This window comes from Platalea leucorodia (genome assembly GCF_965183815.1).
Source record: "Platalea leucorodia genome assembly, chromosome: 1".
Classification (NCBI taxonomy): Eukaryota; Metazoa; Chordata; class Aves; order Pelecaniformes; family Threskiornithidae; genus Platalea; species Platalea leucorodia.
Window position 1 is genome coordinate 56,130,298 of NC_138823.1, and position 20,936 is coordinate 56,151,233.

The 20,936-nt window shown below is 37.6% G+C and overlaps 1 protein-coding gene across 3 annotated transcripts in view; it reads left to right on the plus strand.

Moving 5' to 3' along the window:
- The window catches only part of PTPRM (protein tyrosine phosphatase receptor type M), a 490,843-nt gene that overhangs the window by 319,236 nt on the left and 150,671 nt on the right, over nucleotides 1-20,936 (plus strand). For all 3 annotated transcript variants that reach the window (XM_082320958.1, XM_082320956.1, XM_082320957.1), the window contains one exon: nucleotides 7,235-7,367. In XM_082320958.1, coding sequence (XP_082177084.1) covers nucleotides 7,235-7,367 — 133 coding nt within the window. The remainder of the gene's footprint in view (nucleotides 1-7,234; nucleotides 7,368-20,936) is intronic.

Sequence of the window (20,936 nt, forward strand, 5' to 3'; positions counted from 1 at the left end):
TGTCACAAATTATACCCTGCCCAACACCACCTCGTAACTTCTACCATATGGACAAAAAAGCAGTGCAGTTTTGAAGGAGAACTAGGAGCACTGATTTGAAAGCTAACAATGAGGAAGGGGAGGGAGAACTTTCTCCCTTAGCTGGAGTTCTACCAGGAGTAATAAAACAAAGACTTTGTTAGCAGAATACACGCTGGCTAGCAGATGAGGACTGACTGCCAGTCACTTACAGTATAAACATACTAGCCAGGGTGGTAATTCATTTCATCTACAAATCTGTACGTATTTTGGGTCTTCTCCAAGACTTGCACAAATCCTGGCATCTGGAATGAACTTGAAACTCAAATAAAAAGCATGTTGGACTGGCTTGTCTTTTCATAACACCGCTAATGCTGCTACAGACTTAAAAATGAGGGTATGGTTTTCTGCAGTCATGGGGAAAATAGGAGTAGAAATGCTGAGGAAACTTCTGGAGGAAACTGGACATCTTGCACTACTGCCCAATTCAGGTGTATTTTACAGTCTGTGATACAGGATTGGAATTCTTGGTGATCATTTGACAGTTATAAGAAGGACCTACCTCTGTGGAGCACCTCTTTTCATACCAGTAGCACAGACATATTTGTATACTTTCTTATTTTGTCATACTGCATTTTATCCCAGCCCTTTCCTTTTGGCACCTCTGCTTTTCCTACTTTTATGTTTATGAACCTTTATGTTACTTCCTTCCTTGGAACATCCTAACCAACGTCGTCCATAAAAACATGACTCTGTCCCTCAAATCACTCTTGAAGATCTCTTTCTACTGTGTTACTAACTGGAAATGCTGAGTGATACCAGCTAGCTAAAAGAGCAGGAAGGATAGAAGTGTTCATTTATTTGGGTGCTGTAAATGCATTATCTTAGGGGTATTTGCCGCCCCCTCCCACCTGTGATTGCTACACCTGCCTATTACAGCCTAGCTCAGCTAGATAGTATGCTTTTAGTGGCAAAGATTGCTTCACTGTGTGCTTGCACTGTTCTTAGCACAGTGGGGCTCCCAATCTGATTTAGAGCTTCTAGACCCTACTATCATACAAATAATAGAGAGTAATAATGATAGTAGCCTTTGTAATTTGAGTTGTCCTTGGAGAGCGTGGGCAGAGTCTTTAAAGCCAAGTTCTCTGATCATTTCAGTCGTCTTTGTGGCGGGCACAATAGGATCCTAGTGATGGGTGTTCCAAGGAAGCATCACACCTCTCTGCCTCCCTTCTGCCTTGTACCATTTTGCGTGATTTCTGCCACCTAATCACAGTGCAACTGTCACACAGAGGTATAATGTTTCATTTTCTTGACTCACTCTATGAAATAAGTTAAAAGTAGGTGCTGAGATGTGATAGTTGAATCACGCTGCCTGCATAAAAAAAATCATGGGCTAGTCACTAACACAACAAGTTAGTCTCAAGTTTGATTGGGAACTGGGACGATCTGTACTAACTGTATTATTACTTTAAAGCCTTGTAAAGTTAGCCATTACATCAGTCACTGGAACACCTGTGAATGAAACACAGTTGGAAAGGCTTGCAAGTGCCTTATCAAACAAGTACCTTTTGAGAGCTTAAAGCTGCAGAAAGGAAGTAAAAAAAGCAGAACTGTGGTCAGCCTTGAGTGGGAGAAATAAAATGAGACCAGTCTAGTTAATTAAAGGAAGGGATTATTTGTTGACTCAAATAGGAGAAGAAATGTCTGGATTTTTTAAAGATTGCTTTAGACAAAACAACCTATAGCTAGTTTTTAGTACTAACAGCTTTAATCTTATTCCTTTCTTTGGAACTACAACTAGCAGCTCCTAGGCTATTGAGCCAGGATTATTTTATTGGTCATTCTTTTCTATACAGTGGTCAGTCATTTCTAACTACATTTTTTGGAAGGGACTAATAAACATTGAAAAGCAAGTCCAAACTTTGTTCATTTACAGAGAGAGAAGGAGAGTGAGGTTTTGTTCAATTTGGTAGAGGTCCATTTCTTTTACTGAAGAACATTTTCATTGGTTTTGAAAAACAAGATAACGCTTGCATGTAAGTTAAAAGAATATTTTGCTTGGCTAGTTCATTCAGCGAATAGTCCTAGCTTCCATTTTAATGAGGAATAGTTCTGCTCAAACTTTTCTATCCATTAACTACCTAGAGGAAATTCTTGCTTATAAAGTTTTGGGGTTGATCAATAGCATGGCACTTGTGCCTTCTGAGTGAGAAAGAAAAGGGAAATTTTCCACCCAAGGAAGTGGCAGGACCGTTTTCCAAAAAGCACCTTTAATGCTAATACCAGACCTGTATATCTCTGATGAGAACTAGAAATTCTTCAAACAGAGAGGAATTTTTTTACCCAGTCTTCTAACCCATGGTACAGAAATAGAAATTTCACTGCATGTGAAATTTAAGTAATTTAATTCACAGTATGGCAGACACTAAGTATTAGCGACTAGAATATAATTCAGTTCTCAATCTGAAGAGGAGGTAAGATGCCAAGAAGAGGCTGAGTAATCACTAAATTTCAGAAAAGGAGATTCCAATATTAAGAAAAAGTTAATGGAATAGGTCTGAGAGTCAAAAATAAGTGAAATAAAATCTTTAGGTGTTTCATGGATACTACTTAAAAATAATATCACTGAGTCTTGCAAAGTACTGAACAAAATGGGACCCATGAGGGAAAGTCATAAATCAGGCCAGCTGAATGCCATTTTTTTAAGTGAAGAAAAAAAAGATATTTCACATTTTAAATGCTGCTGTAGGGAAAGCCACAAAGAATGGGCAATAAATAAGTAAAAGGGAAATTGGAATCACTGAGTTTAATTAGAAAAGTAAATAACTAAGGGTACGGAACCAAACAATGTTACTGTCTTCCACTTTATTTAATGCAGGAAGCCTGTGGAAATACTTTGCTGGGTTTTGTGGCACCTTGGGGTTTATCTATAAGTGTATCTCTGTTTTTCACTTCTGGCAGGAAGCACTCTAGTTTGTTCTCATCAGGTAAGGACTTTCCAAAGTCAGCACCTTAATCCTTTTTAAACTGGCAGGAAACATTTCCTTGTCCTTTCATTTTCTAAGCAGCTCCCTTGAGCTGTCCTGCACTCACTGCTCTTTACTGACCTATTGCCTTTCTAGAGGTGGGCCACAGTATATGTGTCAGTTTGGCCTTCATTCTTCTAACTCCATTAGCCCAGACAGTCTCAGTAAGAAAACAGAAGTGAGGTTACTGTGCAAGGTTTAAAGTCAGGCTTCTGTGTGCAAGGGTAGAACCAAAAGCTTAAAAGTAAAATGAACAAAAAAAAACCAAATGACTCCTTAGGTCCAGTGTTGTGAGGAAAATGCAGTGGGCTTAGCTCAGCTGTTGGCAACAATATGCAGTCTGTCATTAAAAACAGAAATTTTACTGGAGATACAGAACTCCACTCGTCTTGTAGCTATATATTTTTAAAGGCTCTAGGGTGATCAAGGAAATTAAAAATGACTGTGTCAGACAAAGTGATTGAAACAACAATAATAAATAGAATAAAATGCCAGGACTAAAATATCATGATGCAATAGTGTATAGTTAACAGTGTTTCTGTAAAGAAAGATTACATTTCACTCAACCTTTTTAGTATGTGTCAGTACAGCAGAGTAAAAGAGAAACCACAGCATCATTTATTTAGACTTGCAATAGTAATTTTCCAAATCTGTCTTGAAAACATACAAATATAAACTAAAAGCACAAATTGACATTGCAGTTTATCAAGTGGCAAAATGAATTTCAGAGCTACTGCCCCTAGCTGCTTCGATCCCCTTACACACAGTTCACCTTTCTCTCCGTGGTGCCAGTGCAATTGCCTGTGTGGCTATAGGTTAAAAGTCAGTTAAGAAGTAATTATGAGGTGAGAGACAAATATTACTCTAGATCAAAATCTACCTCTCAGACAGAATCCAGAGAGAAGTAAACTGCCAGCTTTTATCATAGCTAATGCACTTAAGGGTTTAATATTATATGCTGTACAGTATGTCTGTTAAATACATGGAAGAGTCAGCGTTGAGGCAGCAGCCTTTGAGTATGATGCTAGGTGATGTGGGTTAGCAGAATTCACGCAGGACTGTGAAGAATTTCAGCAGAGCAAAAGCAAACTGAATAAAGAGGTAGTACCAACTCAAATTCCAGTCTTGGTAAATGCTATGTAGTGTTCAGCAGAGGTAAATTTGAATGGCTTTTAACTCATAAAGGGTACAAAATTGAACACTGCACTGAAGAAAGGGATGAAGGTTTCACTGTAAACCAGTGACCTGTTCAGTGTCCCTCTGATGTTGAAATTAAACCAAACAGAATGCTAAGGGGGATAAAGAATGGGGTAGAATACAACAATTTGTATAAATCCTGTAGTGGAAAAACTGAGGTATGTTAAAGGAATAAACAGTATTAAATAAAATGAAGAAAGTTGATCTAGAATTTCTAACACTAAAAGACTCGAGGGATGCTCAAGAAAGGTGAAAGGTGGCAAATTTGGTTCTTTTACCCAAGTGGATTTTGGAACCCACTGACACCAAGAAAGGATGAACATTCTATCAGGGAATGAAAGAGATGCTGAATGGAACTAAAGGAGAACTGGGATAATGCCAATATTTGGATTTTTTATAATAATTAATGATAGGAGTTTTTAAAAGGCATGTCAAACATCATGTTTCCAGTTTAAGACAATCTCTATTATGAGTCAGGCTGAGTCCATCAAGGTGGGCAGCTTTATTCTATTTTTGACTCAGGGTGGCATTACATGCACTTAGACAATTTGAGATGATCCCTCAATTGGATAATCAATAGATGATGCAATATTGGAGTTTCAGTGTCCTGATGTTAGGCTCTGTATCTCTTCCTGTGTAGGCTTTCTTTGGAGAATTTGCAATAGTGGTGGATTCCCCAGCTTGTCCATGACTCCCAAGAGGGTAATGCTTTGTGTTATTGAAGGCATTTCATGAAAGTTGCACTCCATGATATGCAGAAAAAGTGTGTGCTCTGAATACAATTTTGATATTATCTCCTCTGCATACTATAATTCTAGCTACTTCCACTGAAGTGAGGACCTTGTGCTGTCAAAGAGAGACATGATGCTGAGATAAAATACATTGGATAGTTGAGAGTTCTATGTGAAAATGTAGCAAGGCTGCCTTCACTTACTTCTAATGTTTAGCATTCATGATCCCAAAACTAGCACTGGAAGCCTTAACAAAAGGAATGAAACCATAAGGCAGAATTTGATTTTAAGAAGGCATCACCGATGAGTATTCCAGAAGGGTGTGGTAGCCTGAAGGAGGTAATGAAGAATAGACTTTGGAAGGAACCAGTCTTAGAAATCACACCTAAAAAGATATTGCTTGTTGTTGACTTTGCATTCTTCCTTGCTTGGGTTTTAAAGAGGACTGTGAAGTCCTTATCATGTCTTGCCATTTGCGTCATACTTGATTCGCTGCTTCCTGTTTGCCAGGTTCAACTCAACAGCTGCCTTTTGCACAAAGATACTCTAGATGTCTTCTAAATATCTGCTACGCTTTTGAGTGCCGTGCAGATTACAGCAATATAGAGTTTAACAAAATGATTTATATATGACACAAATAAAATAAAAATAGAACTGTTTATAACAGAATTTTATGCATCTGCATTGAAGAAAGTACACAGCCAGGTTCTGTTACCTTTACTCATATGAAGTAAGAATTTTACTAATTTGAAATTGTATTGTGTATTAGCAATACGGTGTAATGCTATCGAACTAATATTCTGGTGGGACTGGGCACAGAGGCAAGCAGCAGATCATCTTCTCTGACTTAGCACTCACACAAAGTACCATGGCCAGAATTTTCCAAACAACCTGGTTCTTGCAGTTATCTCTAGGTATATTTTGATTAAAGGTTATCACCTTTTCTGGCAGCAATATGAATTGCCAGGTTTTCCTGGCATTCATCCTGGTAAGGAGTTTCGAAGATGTAGGCCAAAAGTGTAACTGTGGGCACTCAGAAGTACTCACCATCTTAGAATATCCTGGTTACAACTGAGAAGACACATTGGAAATGTTTTCATTGTACTTTTCAGAAAATATCTCTACATGTAAATTGATAACCAATTTGCTTTCTTTCCAAAAAAAGGAAGTGAAGAAACATGTAAAATATAATTGGTGCTTTCAAAATCCTCTGTGAAACCCAGACAGTGAGATAAGAATGTGGTCTTAAAATATTACACTTCACTTAGGCTTTACTCTTCCTTCTCCCTTCCCAAAAAAGCTATAGCAGGAAAGTGATCCATAAATCCCTGTGTCCACTTTATGGCATGGTGCCTCAAATGATGAATGCTGTCACGTTTTGATTAAAAAAAAATGCAAGTCCATAAAAAAAATAAAATCAGTTTAGTGAATTGAATGTTGCTTCCTTAACATTTTTCATCCTGAACTCATTTAGTAGAGGAAATGGATATTTCATCAGACATAGATTTGACGTTCCATCACATTATACAGTAAACAGTACAAACGATGTTATTTTTTTAAAATGGAGAAGCTGTAAGAGCTAAGACAGTAGCTGCTGTAAGGCACTGGTTATCTCATTTAAACAGATATTAAATGTGGGTGCCAGTGGTGTGATCATCAGCTGCTTCCCACTTTGTGAATAAATTGCTTAGAAGGAGTCTTTTTGCCTACCAGATGTGACCTAGATTTAGATTTCCAAAGGCAAAAAAAAAAAAAAGTCTATTGTGTAAAAAACAATTGCGGGTAAAATGCATGGTAAATGAGCTTATCTCACTTTTCCAGGTGTTTAAGCTAATATGTTATGGAATTACAGCTTCATTTATGAAAAATAATTGAGGAATGTTCCAGCAAATCAAATTTGGATAAAGGCTTAGGATAGTTATTGTGTTGTTAGCAAGTTTCTAAATGGCATAAAGAAAAGGGAGCCAGCACAGATAATAAAAATATAGAAATTTGTGAATCTGTGGAGAGGCTCTTATAAAAGGGTCAGGGCTGGCAGTGGTATCCCACCTGTGTTGTGGCCTTGCAAAATGTCATGGAACAATATGAAGAATTATATTGCTGTCAGTGCATATGAAAACAGGATTTTTTTCTTAAAAGATCAAGCATTGATGTCTGTTGGCCCTGGATAAGACATTGGTAGGTTAAATCTATAGACATCGAAAGAATAACATCCTTATTCTTTTTCTCTCTCCTCTTTTCCTTTTACTGATTCCATAGGGGCTGCCACTCGAAAACCGGACCCAGAGCCTGAGAAGCAGACCGACCATACTGTTAAAATTGCTGGAGTCATTGCAGGCATCTTGCTGTTCGTCATTATCTTTCTGGGGGTCGTGCTGGTAATGAAGAAAAGGTGAGCAATTAGTAAATGTTTTCTATGTACATATTCATGTCACAGCATCTCCTACAGCAGTTCTCAGTTTGATATTGGCAAAAGTATCCATCCACCTTCGTGTCCTTTGCCACAGAGTTTAGGTACTAAAGTACTAAACTACTGCTTCCTCCCACCCCCAAAGCTTTGTTGGGTTTTTATAAAACCACAGTATCTGTTTCATCCCACAGCATTTTCTATGAATTAATGTTTGTGGCTTTGTTATAGAAGAAAAACAACTCGAGGTTAATGATTCTAGCACTTTATGCATTAGTACTGCATGATGGACTCTAATAATAGAACAGTATCTCTATCCTGAAAGTGTGCGTCTCCACTCTGTTCAACAGATCAGCTGAAAGTTAGAAGTAGTTTCATTCTTCAATGTAAAAGAAATCCTCAGTCAAACAGGAACTAGAGCTAAGGTAATTTGTGCTAAGAATGGGGTCTATATTGTTCTGCATAAACTTCATTCCCTGAAAACAAATGAAAATGTTACAATGGTGCTGAATGTTTCCAAATGCTGGTTCAACACGCACACACATGAGATGATTGTTTTGCTTTGAATATCATTTGAAAACTGCTACATTACAAGTGTAAGGCTTTTAAACCTGGTTGCTTTTCTCAGCACTGTCAAAGGAAAAATAAAAAAGAGAAAAATATCTCATAGCTAGGGAGGTGGCACGGGTAAGAAAAAAATCCATGTGATGATAGAAGCTAAGTCTAGAATGGGAGAAATTCATTAGCAAATAGAATTAAGGTGTTAGGTTGAATCTTGAGCGATGTGACATTTGCAGCTGTAGAGGTGGAGATGGGAATGTGTGAGAGCTGTGTAAAGGGGCTGAGTCATGAATTCCCCTTCCACGTCTGCCACAGTCTTCTTACTGTCCCATAACCCCTCACCTCCTTGCCATTCACCTGTATTATCCCATTTTCTTCCTTTGAGAGCAATCTTGGCCTGATTTTGCTCATCCTAACACTATGTGATTTAATTGTATGGTAACTAGTTTGGCAGGTCTGAGCTGCCTGAAATTCTTCCAGAGTTTGAACAGTGGAGGTGCACAGCTAAGGAGGCAGCTGCCTGACAGTGCCTCAGGGCAGGCAACAGAAGTAGCTGCTTTTCGCTCTCCTTGAAGACAGAAGCAGGGCCGTGAGTTAGAAGGGCTGTATGCAGAGAAAGGTGAGCTGTGGCCAGGGCTGAGGGCTAGGTCACAACAAGAGGTAGGTAAAGCAGTCAAAACCTGCCATACAGAAGAGATTGAGACTTAAGCCCCAGGATAAGTCTGGCTGGGGCGATGATATTGACCCAGTAACCAAATCTTCTCAATAAAGTAGAGTGTAGCAGTTAAAATCTGTTCTGACTTTGCAGTACTTTTTTCTTTCCACTTCTGATTTCTTGCATCATTCATACCTTCAATTTTAACAGTTGAACTCCCAAGCTCCTCCCTAGGGCCAGGCACCGCACTTGGCATGCAGGGAGGAAGGCTTCTCGCATTGTCTGGCCAATCCTTCTTCACACGATTCCTGACCGGCATTCATCACTCTCTCTCTTCCAGTTCTGAGCCTCTCCTTAAGTGTTTGCACCGAAAGTAGAATATATTCACCCAAGGGAGACAAGTTCTTCTTAATCTTGAAGGGAGAGCGTTGCAAAATGGTCCAAATAGTTTTGAAGTAAATAAGGCTTCTGGGTCTTTGGCCAAATGAATGCTATACCAGCTCTTGCTACATTCTCTGGGGAAAAGCTCTTTGATAATGTAATTGTTAGAGGCAGGAAGGCTCGAATCCTAAGTGTTTGCATGATAATGCAGAAGGATACTTGTTTCCTTCTGTCTACCACAGCACAGTAATTATTATTCATAGTAATTCTGTTGTTAGAAGAAAAGTGCATTATGTGAGCTTCTTTGGGGTTTGGAATAAATCTGCTTGTGACAGGAGATGAAACTATTGCAAGTACAAGTCCAGGAACTCTGTTACCAAATACATACAATTTCATTGTGTAGTACAGAAAGAATGATACCAATAACTTAAACATATCCCAGACTGATGCTGCAGCCTTGAACAAAACAAACTGTGAAATGAGTTGAAGTGAATATTAAAAAGTAAGAATGGTTCATCTGTGTAACAGGATGTGACTAGGCTTTAATGAGAGTTTCAGGAGGTAGGTATACTGTGTCCCAGACCTCTAAAGCAGATGCTGTACCATAGAAGGTCTTGAATACAATTACACTCATGACTTAAGCAAAAGATGAAACGATTATTCAATAGATTGTTATTGGTGCATTAATTCACTATGCTGCCGAGAGCCCCTATGGTTTCACCTTGGTTCAGTTACTGTGTATACATTATGCATTTGAAGAAAATGTATAAATCATTCTGCAAGCTTAGTAGAACTGTAGTGTTTTTGCAGTTTTATGATACTTTAGGTGCTACTTTGTGAAACAATCTTATCAAGCTAGAGTGTCATTTGACTACTGCACTTGATCATTTTATTTAATTGACTTTATCAGGAGTTTTACTGGAGTAAAGATCTGAGTGAAAAATAAAATAGCACGTTGTAATTCAGTGGCACCGTTCCCCTGAGAACCACTTTCTTCTCTGCACTACTATGTGCAGACTCTCTGGGCTACAATGCTAAGTTTCACCACGCTGAGTCTACGTGCTCTGAAACTTGTCTTGCTTGGACTTGGCTACAGCAATATCGCATTCACACTCCACTATCCCAAGGCATATCCCAAGGTATATACTGTCTGTTATTCATTCTTTCATGGAAATGGGTCCTTGTAGACTTGATCTCCGGATCTCACCAGTAGATTAAATTTACTCTGTCTCTAGGGCTTCACAGTGCTTAATTAACTTAATTTCAAACCATTTCTTTCCATCATCAAGAGATTTGGAAAGCGGTTTTACTGTACGTGATAACCATGACTTTGTCCAATATATTCCTTTAATAGCCACCTCATTTCATCCAGCAACCATTCTTTGCTTGATTGGTGCCAGGCACCACAGATTTTCACAGATCAGCCTCTTTGACTTTTAATTCAGTAGACAAGACCAACATTCAAAGCAGAGTTTTCAGTGCAGCACAGACACGCTTTGGATATGGTCACTATCAAAGCAGTAGGTAGAGAAGTTCTGCAAATATCAATAGTCATGAGGCATCATTATTAGTTCTCTATATAGTGGTCTTCTGAAGTAGTTGTATTATAAGCCGGGTCACAGAGAGATTAGGTGGCCTAACTATTCAGTGTATGGTATGGCGTCACTAGTGAGGGTAGTAACATCATGGACACTAAAATATTTTCTGCGTGGACACTTTCACTGAAGTAAACCAGATTTGTATGCTTGTCACCTGGCTCAGGGGAAGAATGTTAGTGCTTTCCTGTTTTTCTCCCCGCTTGGTTGTTCTGAGTTCTTTGTCTGTTTGTTCTGTCTTGTCTTTATACATTCAACCACATTCCTGCATAAAGATGTCATGTAATGTAGACTAGGAACGTGCAAACTCTTCCTAATACCAATATGGTCATATCAATGAGATGATTCTTCTCTGTGAAGTCAGAATAACGCCAGCAGGCTTTCCTCTCCTCAGCTGTGCTCTGAATCTCTCACGTAAGAGCTAACACAAAGTCAGTGGAAACCAATACGTGTGTTTCCACAATATTGCTCCACAATAAAGTGGATTTTGAATCTGATCCTGAATATTAAATCTCAGGCAAGACCCTTGATCTCTGCCAGTCTTTGATATACCTGCATAGGACTTTATAAAAAATAAAAACATAAAAAAATAAAAAATGCAGCAAGTAAGTTCACCTTTTGGTCAACTTAAAGTAGAGCAGTGAAAATGAAAGATCTGTTCCCACAACCTTTGGAGAAGCAATAGCAATTAAATCAAGACTTGGAAAAATCAGAACATTACTGCTTTATTCTTTTTTCTTTTGTTTTTTTCTTTTATATTCTATTTCAGCTAAGTTTAAAAAATATGCAGAAGTTGAGAAATTAGATTTGTTGGCCCAAGGTTTACTTAAACGCATATATATCTTTGGGGCAGCTATTTCTTTTGGGGCTACCATTTTGCTGCTGCAGTGGGAGTGCGGTAAGGAAGCGGTTATTAAGATTTAATTACATTGCCTTCTGCTTCAGTTGTAGAATGGAGTTTTTCTGATCATTGCATTTCTCCATAAAACGGTTATTTTCTTTTGCCTGTCTTTAGTTTCTGTTTTCAGCTGTCTCTCTGCCTGTGCCTTCCAGTAGTTTCTAACGTATGTAATTGTGGCATCTGTTTAACTCGGAGACCCTGGTTCTTGGCAGTGCATAAGGAAGGCTTTTGCACTAAGTGGAGCTGGGCTGGGAATGCATTGGTCCCATTCCCTGATAGCAAATCAGATTGTTCAGTTATACACCTTTGCCAACAATTTCAAGCAGTTAGGATAGAAATTGGAGATAATAGGGCTGAAGGAAAACTCCAGTCTTCTCTCAGTGCTACCCCTGAACCTTGTTTTTCCCTCTAGGCCAGCTACAAAAGAGAGACAATGAAAGAAATCACTGTGGTAATTACACAGTTCCAGAAGTTTTCCCTTCCAGTGGGATGATCTTCCTGCGGCCAGCTGCATTGATTTTGATAAATTTTATAGCAGGGCCTTATTCTACAAGTGATATTTATGAAATTTATTTATGTCTTCAGTCCTGAAGGATATAAAAGTGCTTTATATTATCACTATACACAGAAACAGTTTATTGACATAAAATAACCTCTCTAGTGGGAACTGACTGAAGAGCCATGCAAAGAAGAAAATTTGGGCAAGGTTGGCCAAAATCTTTGGGTCACTCTCTTAAATAGAAAAAGACTTTTCATATATAAAGAGAAAGTTTGTATACATTATGTAGGAAGTAAAATGGAACTTGTCTGTATTTCTTAAAAAAGCTAAATGTTTTCAGTTATGAATGGTGCTTTTGCATGTGGCCTGAGGACTTGCAAGTCTAAAACTTTCTGTTTCTGTAGGTTTTTAATTTCTATTTTTTACCTGTTTTTTTTCAGTGTCTGGTATTCTTGAGAGTCAAAAAACACAGTGCTCTTTTTCAAGGACTTGAATATGGAAAATCTCACAACTGTAACAATGTAAAAATAAGACTTCTAATTTTTCTCATCTTATACAATTTTTTAATGGGACATTTACGCAAATTAAAGCTCCGGGATTTTCAGCATTTTTTTCATAAGGAATAATTTATCTCTATAACATATTTGGCAGAATTCTGCATATAAGTACCAGCAGTGTTTCACTGATTAATTGTATTTATTGTTGTTTCTCAAATTATTATACATCTTTTAGAAGTATGAGAACATTTGTACTAATTACGTTAAATCTCTGTCATGGCAACATATGGCAAGAAACAGGGTTGGCAGTGTCATGAGATTCTAAATGAAAGTGAGAGAATGAGTAATTCTGAAAAGAAGGGCAGGGGGAGATGTAATTATGACTGAACCAGAAAACAACCCCTTGCTAATAGAGCAGGTAAGTTGATCTGCTTTGATAGGACCTGATCCTGTGCTCCTTACTGAAGGCAATGGGGTATGTGCTGGTGGAAGAAGCATATAACTGTTTTGTAACTTTCCCCTTACTCTGTTCTTAGCTGTCTTTTAAAACTCAGCTTTAACAGGTATGCATTTTTGCAGATGTGCCACATGATTAAATATTCAGTATCTAGCCTCTTGTGTTTGAACAATACTGTTTGCATCAGAAAAACGGGCATAAAAACTGGGAAATATTTCTAACGGCATCTTCACACAAAGAAGATGAGAGAGAAAATTTGATGAAAGCCTAGTTTTCAAAGGGATGCCTGAAGCATGTAGCTAGAGGCAAGTTAATGTTATAGTCCTTTGCAAGGCCTGTTTACATGTTTCCTCTGTAGTCAAAGGGCTGTATGCATGTGCTGTAAAAATTACAAATGCCTATATGGTTCCTTTCAGTCTTTTATCTTACCAACATGTGAATGCTACTTGACGTTATGCTCAGAGATGTTTTAAGATCTCCAGCCTCTTTTTAATTGCAGTCAATATATGGAATTCATTTAGGTTGGAACTTGCCCCTTTTGGAGAGTTGCAGTCCTGCTTGTAGTGGGCTCATAACTGAGGGAGGGAGAGATGTAAAGCAGAAGAGCGTAGCTGGAGGGCTTCTATACTTTGTGCTCATGCAGAGCATGTCTGAGTGGAGGATCTGGCTGTGCAAAAGGTGATGCAGGAAAGACTGACTGGGTCCATATTTCTCAAGATGGTGGTGCTAGGTCTCCAGCTTGTTCTGTGTGACATTCACGTGGGCAGAAATAACAGGGATACAGGATCAGTTCTTATTTTTTCCATTGCCACATGGGGAAATACCACTAAAATAATTTTAGCCAGCAAGGATAGCCTTTTTATTTGCGTGGCAAGAAGTAACTTTTTTCTTCAGAATTTAAATGGTTATTAAAAAAGCTGAGATATTATAAAGGCTGTAGCCACTGATTTTTCCCCTCTGGAAACAAGTTCTAGTCCTGTCAATGGCAGAACTGATTTCTTTAAGTAAAGAAAGGGATATCCAAAGATTCCACAGTACTGTAACAGGAAGAGAAGCTACTTAATACATGTTCTGAAATTCTGCATTGTTAAACTTCTAACACCATGTTAGAAGTTCCATATCCTTATTCCTAATGCAGCTGAGGTGTAACTGGAGCTGTTTTATCACTTTAACTGGGAGTGTATGAGTGTGTAGTATATGCAGAGATAAATACACATTAAATATCTAACATTACTTAGATAGTAGGTGTACTTTAAGGTGGTTCATTTTAACAGTTGGAGATGCATTATGTATTGTATTGCTTAAAGTTTTATGGAGATTCGATATGTCATCTGTCTGTTCCAGACACATTGCATGATATGCCCAGATATGCATTCTTGCTACCTTTCATTTGTGTCACCAGTTCTGGTCTCAGTTTCATCTTGATTTTTCATACATTAATATTTGGCTTTTCTTTCCTTCCATTTCATCTTTTCCACCACTGCCTAATCCTTCCACCATCATGGCAGAAGAAGCTATCACTCCTACACTTATTACCTGTAAGTAACTTCTTTGTCATCAGAGACACACTTTCTGCCATGTTGTTCCATGCATAAGTAGTGCATGCTAATATTGAAAGTTCCTTTATAAAAACAGACTTCGTTAAAATTTTACCAAGATAAAAACAACATGGTCAATAATGTAATGAAATATTTAGCTTTATAGCAGTTTCTTATGCCTCATACTGTGCATTAGAGTCCTTTGAATATGATTATGTAACGAATTTTCTTAATTGAAAAGTAGTAGGTATAAATATCACTACCCTGTCTATGAGAAATTTTCATGCCTAATTATTTTTAGAATTTATTTAGTGGTTTCTTTCTCATTTGTTCTGTTGAAAATATAGCATTGGTTAGACATGTACAAGCATTTCCATTTCCTGCTGTGTACATATTACTGCTTTTTCATGAATAATGATCATGCATAAACGTCATGAGTTGCCATTACTGGAGTGAATTTCAAAGGAGAGAGCACTAAAAAATGAGGGCAAGATGAAGCATATCTTTGAGTAAGTAATAACACTTCATTTTGATACAGTCCTTAGTAATACCATTATATCATTCTTTATTTACCCAAAGCCTTTGTTTCTTCCCTGCTGTCAGCAGGGGATGAACGAGAAGGGTTCTTCTGTGAATTTAGCAATTCCCTTTCTGGGGCTATTCACCTTTTCTCGCTTTTCAGGTACAATGAGTACATGATAGTTTTTGGATTGGCAAAATATTAGGGGACTTGCTTACTCATGAAACGAGATGCATTTAAGCTTGTTTAATCTTGTTGGCCAGCAGCAAAAATCAGCTGTCCAATAGATATCTGTCTTCTTTAAAGCTCATGGGAAACTAGGAGATATTTTTATATACTTACAGAAGATGGGGTGTTGCATGAGACAGACTGTAGTACTAGTTTTCAGGTACATATGGTAGTAGCATGCTCTTGAAAGGAACATATTTCAGTAATGTTTTTATTTAAAAACAATATTAAGTTTCTCATGTTCCTTTTTAGTTGCTCTTCAAACTTTTTAAATAAATATTTTTTTCAATTAATATTTTGAAAAAGCATCAAACATTCATTCATAGAACTTATAGAAAAATTAGTAAATGTTTTCTAACTTGAAAACTTGGTAAGCAGAACCATGCTTCAAATGAATTAAAGCAACTAAAATTTAAACCTCTTAGCTGAAATTCCGTAAGACTTCTGAATATATTGAAACTGCTCATTTACGTGGTAATTCAGATTTCATATTATGCTATTTGACACTTTGCATAGAGTGCAATTTTTTAAACTGTTCCTTAAAGCACTGTATTAATGTGAAGGTCAGAAAAAATTATCTCTTCCACAGATACAGTATTTCAAAATTTGTTTCTGTTCCCAAGATGAAAAGACCATATTTTCCATTAAATAGGCCTTCAAAAAAAAATACAGTTTGGGACCATTTAAATGTTGTTTTTTAAAATGTCAAAAGAGTATAATATAGTAAGTCGTATAGTATGTTGTTGCCATAACAAGTAAATATATTTAAATTAATATTTTAATATGATTCATGTCTCAAGGCTAAGTCAAAAAACAAAATTGAAACAAATGGAACATTAAATGAAACACTGTTTCATTATTCAAAGAAATTGGATTATATCTTTTTTCTCTTTTTCCACTGACGATGGAAAAGATGTGAATTGAAATGTTCCTGTAAAGTTTTACAAACAGGTTTTGTCCCCAATTTTGCAATGATAGAGACTGTTAATAGTGAATGGAATAGAGCTTCTCTTGATTATTTAGAATACTCTCACAGCAGCTTCAAGAAAATATCTTTTTGTTAGCGTGATACAAATTCAGTAACTTAGTAGTTTGGGTACATTAACTCTTCCAAAAGAAATTGTGTGATCTTGACCTTGTATTGTTTTGCTCCCTGTCTGGCAAAAGAAGGGAAGTGAGAGCCCTGAAAAGAGCAGACAAGATCAACCCCCAATAGGAGGAAATATTTTGGACCAAATTCTCCACCTGTTTACGCACCACGCAATTTCACTGAAATTGGTGGAAGTCTTAGATGAATGCAGAATTCATTACAGTTTTATTTTTAGCTGAGGAAGTTGGTATGGATTAAAAAATGTTCTATATTTTGAGAAACATAATTTGAAGTACTCTGCCATTGCTAATTTACCACTTCTATACTGAGTATCATATTCAAATTTACTGATTAGTCATTGTAAATGCAAGCTGTAACATCCAAGCGAGCATCTATGCACTGAAATAGTTACTATTGTGTTCCATGCTGCTTTCCTTATGTGCTGTGGGCTCCTTTTCCCTAGTAGACTGCAATTTCTGCCACTTCTAGATCCATCCTAAATTAAAATTCAAAAAGAAAAAATTGGCAGATGCCTAGAGCTGCTGATGAATCATCAGAGGTGGACCTACAGCTGTGCATATTTGGCAGAGAATTATTTCCATTTTATCTTATGTTTACTAGTTAGCCAGTCAAGAGACATTACAGAAAAGAAGTTGAGTACTGCTATTGAGAATTATACTTCTTTTTAATGGGCTTAAGTGCCTCTGCCAGCGTCTTTCCTCCCACTCTTGCTTTCCTGAGAACTGGTGCATTTTTTACCTTTCACCTCAGTCAGGCAGCAGATTTTTTTTTTGTCTGGCCGTAGTTAGTCCTGTATGAGTTCTTTTGTTCTTAAGATTAGAGCAAATTTAATAGTGCTCATTAACGCTGCAGCAGGTCTTTTGACTTTGCAGTCGATTCCAGGTGGGAAAAAAGAATGGAGACGGTGTCGTTAGTGACACTTGTAATGACTGGTGTTCTCAGCATGGCAGCCGGCGCTGGCATGACTGCTTTCTCCTGACACATTTTCTGATGGGCAAAACCCCTGCGACATTGGCCAGAGAAGGAAAAGTACGTTAGTAGTTTGTTGTGTAGTTATGGCTAAATGAACTAGACAAGCCTGTTGTTCAGGTGACGAGTGCCACTGTGCTGACTGATGGCCATTAACTTTTATATTTGAGATCTTCATTTTGATAAAGATTCTGCCCTTGGAGATCGTTAATCATTAGTCAGAGCTAACATAGCTAGATTCATGCAAATTCATGCATCAGACGAACAAGAAGAGTGCTTGGACCATCTGAGTTTACTCGAGACACTGGCGCCTGATAGAGAGTTTGGGGAATTCAATTTACCCCAAATTCTGGGGCAGATAGTTACAGACTGTAGCTGTTACAAGTTGCTTTCAGGAAAAGACTTCATTACATTGCTATGAGTAGGATGTACGCCCAATTAAAATACAAAGTTGTGAAGGTAGCTTTTAATGTTGTCCCTCAGTTTGAACTTGATATCAAAATGGTATGTTATGATTATTATTGAAATTAAGTACATACGCAACAACGGTGCTGCACAGCAGTTAAGAGCATAATGTTATTCTATTTTTGTGCCTTTTCACAAACCATTTCAACTCGTGAAAGGTGAAGTAGGGAAATAGGAGACACTTATTGCCCAGTATTATAAAATAGTAATCATGTTGAGATCTTAATAGCATGAAATCTGATATTGTCTGTCCCAGCACTAATCATCTAGTTAGGTGACTTAGGACAGAAGTGCATCACAGATATGTCCTCTGTATGGAAATCTCAATCCAGAAGCCTAATACAATGTTGAAACACTACTAAAATGGATTGTGTAGGACTAGAGGTCCTATTGCCTGGTACTTTGTATATGACTCAAAGAGGACAAAATTCCTCCTGCAAGAAAATTAATTCCTCAAAAACAGAGCTTTTTCATATAAATGTGAATAAAAACATACGCTCCTTTTCACGAGAATCTGATCGTTTGGGGCCCAGTTGAAGTACACTTTTCCTGTGTATCATCTGACTTGAGCTCAGGAGCCTGGGAGTCTGTTCTCAGTTTAGTTACCTCTGTGTCTCTTGCTTTGCTAGCAGATTTTCAGTGCTGGCTTCTGGAGCCCTGTACAGAGACTTAATTTGTGCCTCATTTCCCCAATCCCATTGCGATTGATCTAGTACTTATGGCAGAAAGCACAAGGTTAGCAGATTTGCAAAATGATCCTAATAATCAGAGTCATAAAATTCCAAAAAATCAATGGTGTCAAAACTCTTAACAGTGATTTCAGAATAATTCCAGGAAATATGCAGTCATCACGTTTAAAACTTCTGTAGTAATTTGAAAACACTGAGAGAGGTTAGAAACAGTCCTGTATTCTCAACTGCAGCTGCCCCTGGAACTAGAATAAGTTCATCAGTTTGCATCTTGCAGGTGGAGGAGAGCACTGAACAGAAAAACATGAATGCGTTTGAACTGTTTGATGTGTTTGATCTGTTAGACTATGCCTGTGAACTCTTCTTTAAATATGCATAGTTACATAGACTTGTATCATAGAATCATGTAACCCAAAATAAACGTGGATTTCTGTAATTGTCTTGTAAGCTAGACTTAAATGATCTGGGGATGTCCCATGAGTTTTGATGCATCTGGCAAAGTCTAGAATGCCAACATACTGAAATCTTTGGATAATATGCAGTGCCCAAAATAGCAAGGATAAGTCGCCATCGCTGAAAAATACGTTTGTGGGCGATGTGCCATATGCTTTAAGCACAGGGATACGATATCTAGCTTTCATGCAGAGATGCTAAGCAATCTCAGAATTAGAATTTTATTTTTAATTAAAATACACCACATAATTTTAAAAAATCTGTCTGAAGTCATTATTTCTTATACTGATTCCTTGTATCTTCTCATTCTTTTGGATCTGATTGTTTGCCTTATAGCCAAGGCCTACATTCCCATTTCTCTGTAGAAAAAATTGTAAATAATTCTTAACACTCAGACCACTGGTAAGTAAATCCTTTTTTTTTATTTATTAGCTCTTTCTGAAGTATGTGAGCCCCCCAGGGCAGTGATCTGACTATATGAAATAGCTTTCTTGAGGTGCAACAGAGATCAGATCATTCATGTGGAAGAATAGCTCTGCTTTAGTTCGTCTTTTCTGGGCATGTTTAGATACTCACTCCAAGTTACTTATCCAGTACCTGTGTGTGGGAAACCCATAGTCATTTCTGAAGTTACCCAGACTTTTCAAAACCACATTAGCCCAGATGTGTTGAGTGAGAAGCCATAATCTGTAATGTGCTACAAGTTTGGGTTTTTTCAAAATAAATGGGTACTACAGAGAGAGTGAGGTGAAGTATCAGAAGTGATGAATTGCTCTGCTGGTCACAGTCCTTGCTCCCTCAGTGTCAAGCAGAAAATTTGCAGATGAGCTGGGGTTTGGAGATTTTTCTGTCCTGAAAGGGGCAGTTTCAGTTTACACTGCTTGTTTTGTGAATGTACCAGGCATTTAGTGTGGGAACCAATGTAATCGTAGGAAAAATAGGTGCTTATGCAGTCTAGAGACGTCTTGGTTCTTTCCACATTAATAAAAGCTTTGTTTTGCTTTTCTAAACTAATATACAGGGATTTGAATTGAATACTGAAATTGCTTTTAGAAATTGTGGAATCCATATGCTCTTGTAGGATAAGCCTGAAAGCCTATCTTTATTATATATAACACTGAGACATAATACATACATTTGGGAGGGGACGAGAGGATAGGGACGGGTATGTGTATTAAACAAGTTACCTTTGTATTTGAGTATTTGTATTGCTGTCCCATATTGAGTCTTGTTCAGTTAATATTACAAGTTTACCAGGATGGACTGTCTTCTCTATAAAATTGTGGACTGAATTAATTCCTCAATTAGCCATTGTTTGCAGCTTCCTAAAAAATTTGGTTCCCAAATCAGTCATGCTTACTGTCAACAGCAGTCATTCTGGGCACTGAGATTTTGCCGTTATCTACCATCACTGCTGAATTAGACTTTCAAAGAGGGTATAAGGTGAATCATTTTCATTTGTTTTGTTTAAGACTTTTCCCTCAGGAAAAAGTTGCAATTCATGCTTTCTTTACTCTTAAATTGCATTTCTGTATACATAGATAGCTCAAAACTGACTTCAGATTCTTCCGTTTTAAATATCCAAATAGAGAGTTTTTCCTTATTTTAGTACTGGTATTTATTGTACAAGAGGGGTAATGATATTGGAAACTTATCTTCTCTGAACTCCAAACCTGCCATTACACTTTGTGTGACTGTAAATGTGTTAACAGTAAAGAAGCTGTACTGCATATTAAGACCAAAACTCACTTCATAATTTATGTTGCTAAAGGCCTGTATTTTTTCTAAAAGATTAAAGTGTTAGTTTTCAAAATGGCTTAATGAAATACAGTTGGCAGCCGATCACAAGTGGTGTTCCCCAGGGCTCAGAATTGGGGCCAGTTCTGTTTAATATCTTTATCAATGATCTGGACAAGGGGATCGAGTGCACCCTTAGTAAGTTCCCAGATGACACCAAGGTGATCTGCTTGAGGGCAGGAAGGCTCTGCAGAGGGATCTGGACAGGCTGGATCGATGGGCCAAGGCCAACTGTGTG